General features: G+C 51.2%; 2 protein-coding genes across 3 annotated transcripts in view; one reads left to right on the forward strand and one right to left on the reverse strand.

The window, feature by feature from the left end:
- PDPK1 (3-phosphoinositide dependent protein kinase 1) overlaps positions 1-5,035 on the reverse strand; it is a 71,368-nt gene extending 66,333 nt beyond the window's left edge. For both annotated transcript variants that reach the window (XM_082858133.1, XM_082858132.1), the window contains exon 1: positions 4,922-5,035. In XM_082858133.1, coding sequence (XP_082714259.1) covers positions 4,922-4,945 — 24 coding nt within the window. In that variant the 5' untranslated portion in view covers positions 4,946-5,035. The remainder of the gene's footprint in view (positions 1-4,921) is intronic.
- A 1,087-nt stretch (positions 5,036-6,122) lies between these two features.
- On the forward strand, positions 6,123-6,286 carry LOC309972582 (large ribosomal subunit protein eL39-like; the record flags this gene model as incomplete). Its single annotated transcript, XM_082856347.1, has 1 exon — positions 6,123-6,286. The coding sequence occupies exon 1, from the start codon at positions 6,131-6,133 to the stop codon at positions 6,284-6,286; it is 156 nt and encodes a 51-aa protein (XP_082712473.1). The 5' UTR covers positions 6,123-6,130.
- Positions 6,287-6,702: the final 416 nt, after the last annotated feature.

Consider the following 6,702-nt stretch of genomic DNA (forward strand, 5'->3'; position numbering starts at 1 on the left):
CCCCCTCCAGACATAACTACTTCCTTCACTGCAGGAGGGTGTCCACAGCCACGCCACCATCGAGCACAAGAACCGACTGCATTTCAGACCCGGTGCAAGAGCAAGGTCTGCAAGGTAAACCTTCTTCCCCTGGACGGGGCAGAGTTCCCAGGTCCACGGCAGCCCGTGTCTTCCCAAATCTTCCAGAAACAGGGAGGGAAGATAGAAAAGTTAACTCCAAGCCCCTTTTCCCACAGGTTTCCACTGCAGGTCAAAGCACTAAGGAGAACTTCAATGCGACTTCAAGCGACTTCAAGCCTCCCAGCGAATCTTACCAACCATCTTTGACAGGATCCAATATTAGGCTGTCACTTTGAGATACAACTCCTGCTGCAGTAAAATTAATTCCAAAAAAGAAAAACAGGTTGAAGAATGAGACTTTAACAATGAATTCATTGTTAAATAAGCTTTTACCCGGATGAATTCTGCCCGAAATACTGCCGAGAGAGACACACACACAGCCTCTCATCAGCCCTCTCCAGTGTGGGCAGACCTGCCACCAGCTCCATAAACAGGCGGAAGACAGGGACCTCCAGACATACCTTCAAACCACATCTTTAAATATTTCGAAGGCTGCAAGTGGCTGGTACAGAGGGCACACAATCCTATCTGTAGGATAGAGGAGGTCACCAGGCCACCAGGAACTATGTGCCCACCTTCATCAGGCCCCTCAACTACATTACAGATGGAAACCACACTTGTTTGTTCTTCTGTGGGCCATGCACCCAGTCATGAGCTGCTACGGTCAGATTTGTCCCTCTTTTTCACACACAGAGTTTGCAGTGCTGTTCAGTTCTCGCTTCTGTGAGCCTATGTGTAATCCAACTATTTAAAAAGAAACCTGAATCAGTTGCTCTGATAAGGGATCTGAAGCCCACAAATGTAAACGCTTTATAATGAACTCTCTCTCTTAACACATTCAAAACAACTTGGAATTTCTTGGGATAAAAATTCCATTTTAGGGACTTCCCTGGCGGTCCAATGGTTAAGACTCTGCACTTCCACTACAGGGGGCACGGGTTCAATCCCTGGTCGGGGAACTAAGATCCCGCATGCCATGTGGTGTGGCCAAATAATAAATAATAAAATTCCATTTTAAATTAGGAAAATTTTCTAGACCAAGATGATGGAAGCAGACTTCATGCAACTATATAAATGCAACCAGCGTCGAGCACAGAAAACAGACCCCCCCACCCAAGAACCACCATGAACCCAACAGGCCTTTCTCCTCTAAGACATCATCATCAGAACATGTCCCCCACTGCTCTTGAGAAAATGCCCTCTGCCTGTTGTTTCATCTAGAGACTGGATACACAACTGGTTCTCAATATTCAAGTTATTTTTTTTAAAGGGTTTGGTATCACAGTGAACAACAATGCAATCCAGTTACGGAAGAATGCACTACTGAAAAGGCCTTAACAACACATGTCCAAAACTTACAGTTTCCACACCAGCACTTCCTCCCCGGTGATCTGCCCTTTGAACCTGCCTTCAAAACAACTGCTCCACACCCCTATGGCCAGCTGTCATCACAAGGGCAGGCGCAGAGCAAGCACACGTTGGCCTCAACCCTCACACCTGCTGAGGGAGTCATTTCTGCATCAAGTGTTCCTCAGCAGTGGCTCCTTGCTCCATAGTCACAGAAGTGAAGTATCACGTGGGATTCCATCAAAGTCCATTTCCACAGAAGATACTTCTCAGGAAGGGACGAAGTGTAGGGCCAGTGGAGGATCTCCTCACACCATCAACTCAGAAGGGACCAACTTTGTTCGCCCCCTCATTTCTGCAGCGCTTCCCAGTTCATTACACACTTGCCCTACGTGCACCCAAACCCCGCGTTAGGTGGCTCAGCAGACAAGGGCACAGATTGAAGAGGGGGACCCACCCAGGAGCTGCCTTTTCCTCCTCCAAAATGTGTGCTAAAGGCAGCCTAGACTGTGTATACTGACTCAAGTCTCAAGTGCCACCGCCAGTCCACCCCACCCCCCACCTCCGTCATTGTAACCCATTATCCTGTAGTATGTTCTCCATTACACTTATCATTATATAAATATATCTTACATATCTTACAAAAAAAAAAAAAAGGCAACCTAGAGGCCAAGTCCTGCTTTGAAGAGCTGCCCAAGGCCTCTTTTCAGGTCCCATATCACCACAAGCTGCTGCTGTGATCCTTCTTATAAAACGCATGTCAGAAGAGTAGAACAAACCTACACTTCCACCTTTTATTAGTATAGGGACCTCACCTTGCCACCTCTGGACTCAGCTCAGTAAGTGCTGTAGGGATGTCACAAATACATCACACTGCACGAGGCCACATGAGAAGCTCCCCAAAAGGGTGTGTGAAAATCAGAACCCACTTCTTTCCATGTTCTCTGCCTTCCCCACTGGTTTCCCACACAGATGCAGTCACCCTTGCAAAAGCCACCCTAGAGTGTGCAAGGAATCACTCTCCCTAATCAACAGTTTTACCTTTAACAAAATCGTTGCACAATTTTTTAAGAAGCAAGGATACCAAACCTCACCCATTCAGAATATCAGCCCTCAAATAAGGAGGGACCAGAGACTCTTTCCAAACAGCTGCTTTCTGACAGTGTGAGGCTGAAACAGGCTCCAGGGGTCACAGAGTTCAGCCATCTGCCCAAAGAAATAGCTAAGTGTGCTGTCCTTCCACGAGAAGATGTCCCTCCTGCCTCCCACACGGCAGTCCGAGGACACGCACAACCCCCAGGAAGACGTCCTGGGCAGTGGTACTGAGGACTTCCCCAGACAGAGGGCTGCGACCCTCCCTCAGGGCGCCCCTCCCAGGAGGGGCAGGGTGGCACCCAGGCCTCTGCCATCGCTCAGACATGGGTTCAAACTGCACTCTATGTATTAGGCGAGTACTTAACCTCTCTGCACTGTGGAAGCTGAAGTTTCTGCACCTGTAAAATGGGAGCGACACCTATCTCACAACACTTTTGACAGAAGTCAAGCAACACAGTGTGCGCTATCTTGCAAAGTGCCTGCCTTGAAGTAAGTGCTCAATAAATGGTTCTGACAGCCTCTGGCTCACCGTAGTACCAAACTGGGCTGGGCCATTTCCAGACTTCTCAACTCATACTGCTCCCCCGCTGGCTGTACACATGTAAAGAAGAGGGAAAGTAATTGGGACGGGGCCTCTCCTAAAGTGCCACCTTAAAAATCCAGGTGCAAACTCACTTGAACAGTGCAAATCTATCTGTCCCCAGATGAAAAATCCACTACTGGGGGCATCTTTGCCGTTACTGACGGGAAATACAGCATATTCTCACATACATGTGGACAAATGTAACTGATGAAAACACAAAAGCCTAGTTCCTCTCACTTCCTGATGGGGAGGTCCATCCTGTATTCTGTAATTCATTTTTTCTCACTGGATTCCAGTCTTTTTGTACTAAAAAGCTGCCTTCTGCAAAGAAACTCCAGATGTCAAGTGTCCATCACATGGAACCTCCAAGACTATGACACGATATGCTCTTTTCCTCTTCCCCTGTACGCCATCAGAGCGCACACCTTGTACTGCAACAGCATCACTGTGTGAAAGTTCGTCTTACAAACTTCCACGATCACTGTCAGCCCCAGCCGCCACTGAGGTCCGCCAAGCAGCCTAACTCGTGTTTCTGCGCGTTAGCCCAGGCACCCCGCGGTACAGCCACACATGTCGCAAGAGTCAAAGGCATCCCTTGGCCTTTCACCATTTTTCTCAACTGAACAGGTCCTCCTCCTCCCAGACTTCAGAGTATCACCCATCTCTACAAACCGGAGTTCTCAACCTCAAGTCCATGGACCAGCTCCAGAAGGATCAAGAGCCTCCTGAAGTAACTACAAAATTCAGTAAAGCCGTGCCGTTTTCTCAGGAGGGGACTCAGATCTTGCGTCAGACTCTCAAAAGGGCCCATGACCCCTCAGAAAGATTAACAGCCGCTACCGTGGAAAATAAGGGGTAATGTAAATTTCTTGGGTCTTCCCTCATTTAAGGGATTTGGCTTTTGAACCAGACTTTGCAAGCGGTCTCGATATTCTTCCATTCTTCACATTCGCATACAAGGTATAAATCCTTAAACCATCTTCCCAAGACTCCCGAACTTAACCGAGGGCAAACATAAAAACACTAGGGATACTTTTAGCAACAGAGAGAAAAAAAGAAACACTAACGATACTTGCAACAAAACATTTAACCCAACAAGTGCTTTATCTCTTTCCTTCCCCCTAAAATCCCTCCGCCCGGTCAGGCTCACTTGCCCGCGGTGGTGGTTTCAAGCCCGGCCTCGAGGAGGCTTCCCATCACGCCAATGCCGGTGCCGGAGCGGAGCCCCAAGGCATGAAAAGCACCGAAACGCCACCCCACCGGGCCGGGAAAGGAGCATATCGAGTGTATCAGACTCCACCCCAACCGAGAATTCGGAGGGACCCGAGCATCAGGTGCTTCGAGCAAGAACTCGCACGTCCCGCTTTCGCTGCGAGCGGAGGCACTGGGACCCCGTCCCAGGTGAAGGCCCGAGGCGGTTCCTCTGCAGAAAGAACGAAAGGTAACCCCGGAGGCCTGACTCAGGCCGCGCCGCGCCGAAAACAAACTTTCCAAGCACTTCCACCGCGACGGGCCGGTGACACCTCCCCGGCCTTCCCCGCCCTCCGCGCGCCTGTCAGCGCCCCCGCCGGGCCGGCGCCCGCCTCACCCGGGCCAGGGCTTCCTGCAGCAGCCAAGCGGCGCCCCCACGGCGCCCAGGGTCCCAGGTCCGGCCGCTCGCCGCAGGTGAGGCGCCGCCCGGCCCCCGGGACCGCGGGCCGCCCCGCCGGGCCCCGGCGACCGCCGCGCTTGGCAGGGTGACGGGCCGGCGCACCCGGGCGGCTGCCGCGCACTCACCAGCTGGCTGGTGGTCCTGGCCATGGGCCCGGCGCCTGCACGGCGACTCCCCCGCAGCGCTGCGTGGCTCGGCGCCTCCTCAGCGTCCTCCTCCCCGCAGCGGAGCCCCAGCAATGGCCGCCCGCATCCTGCGCCCGCCCCGCGGCCTGCCGCCCCCAGAGCCGCCCCGCCCCCGCGCGACGCTAGGCGGGACTTCCGCCACGCCGCCGCCGCCGCCACCGCCGGCGCCCATTGGCCAGACTCGCCGTCGCTCTGCCGCTGCCCTGGCCAGCCCCGCCGGCGCCTCCGAGCTGCATTTCCGGGTTGGGGCCCGGCAGGCGGGAGAGGCTCGGCCCCGCCTCGGGCGCGGGGGGTTTGGGGGGAGTTCCGCGCGAGCCAATCCCAGGGCCGCGGGGCGGGGCCGGGCGCGGAACCGGGCGAGCTGTCATCCCGGCTGCCAGACAGGAAAACTGAGGCTCGCTGGGGTCGGCCCCGAGGCGGGAGTGGGGCTGGACTCCAACCGTGCAGCTTCGACTCCGGAGCGGGGCTCTGAGTAAAACATCGAGAGGAGCAACTTCACTAGTTGCAAAACTAAGAAGTGTTCGCGGAAGGAAATCTAGACTTTAAAGCCATAGCTAGAAGACAGGAAACAATCCCATCTCATCACTGCTAATAGTCCCAGGGACACCTTAAGAACTTTCTACTCTGCTTATAAATTTTTTTGGAGCTGTTGTTGTTGACGATGATGATGTTGAATTTTTTGGTAGTTGTTATTGTTGTTGATGACGATGATATTGTTGCTTTTTTAAATTGTGGTAAAATACACATAAAAGTTACCACCTTAACCATTTTGGAGTTCAGTGGCATTAAGTACATTCATTCAATTTGTTCTAAGATGATGTTTCAAACAAAATTAGAATCGCCTTGTTACCTGAAGGTTTGCATATTTTAAAATAAGTTTTTTTCTATTTCAAAAAGAAATACATGTTCATTTTTTAAAATAATGATTTAGACAATACAGAGAAGTAACCATAAGATAAATTAATCCTTCATCCCACTGGCCAGAATTAATTGTTGATTAGCACTGATGGCTGCGAACATTCACTTGGTGCTTACTCTTATTAAGGAATTTTCATGTCTAGGGCTTCCCCGGTGGCACAGTGGTTAAGAATCCGCCTGCTGCTCTTTTCTCATCCCCCATCCTATGTGTGGTTGAATTTGCTCCTCGCCATGTCTTCTCACAAGACTTTCAGGATCAAGCGATTCCTGGCCAAGAAACAAAAGCAGAATCGTCCCATTCCCCAATGGATTCGAATGAAAACTGGTAATAAAATCAGGTACAACTCCAAGAAAAGACATTGGAGAAGAACCAAGCTGGGTCTATAAGGAGCTTCACATATGAGGTGGCACACATGTATGCTATCAAGGTCAATTGCATCTTACTGTATCAGAACATCACTAGTGTCTGGAACAGCTGCCTGTGTTTGATGGGAGAAATGGAATGGCCCTCTCCTCTTTTTTTGATCTTTCCTCACCACTGTTCACTGTGTAACTCAGAAATAAATATGAAACCTTTTGTTGGAAAAAAGCAAAAAAGAATCTGCCTGTCAATGCAGGGGACACAGGTTCGATCCCTGGTCCGGGAAGATTCCACACGTCGCGGAACAACTAAGCCTGTGCACCACAACTACTGAGCCTGTGCTCTAGAGCCCGCGAGCCATAGCTACTGAGCCCACGTGCCACAACTACTGAAGCCCACATGCCTAGAGCTCGTGCTCCACAACAAAGAGAAACCAACCATA

Source organism: Leucopleurus acutus (genome assembly GCF_964270905.1).
Source record: "Leucopleurus acutus genome assembly, chromosome: 16".
In the NCBI taxonomy this organism is placed as follows: domain Eukaryota; kingdom Metazoa; phylum Chordata; class Mammalia; order Artiodactyla; family Delphinidae; genus Leucopleurus; species Leucopleurus acutus.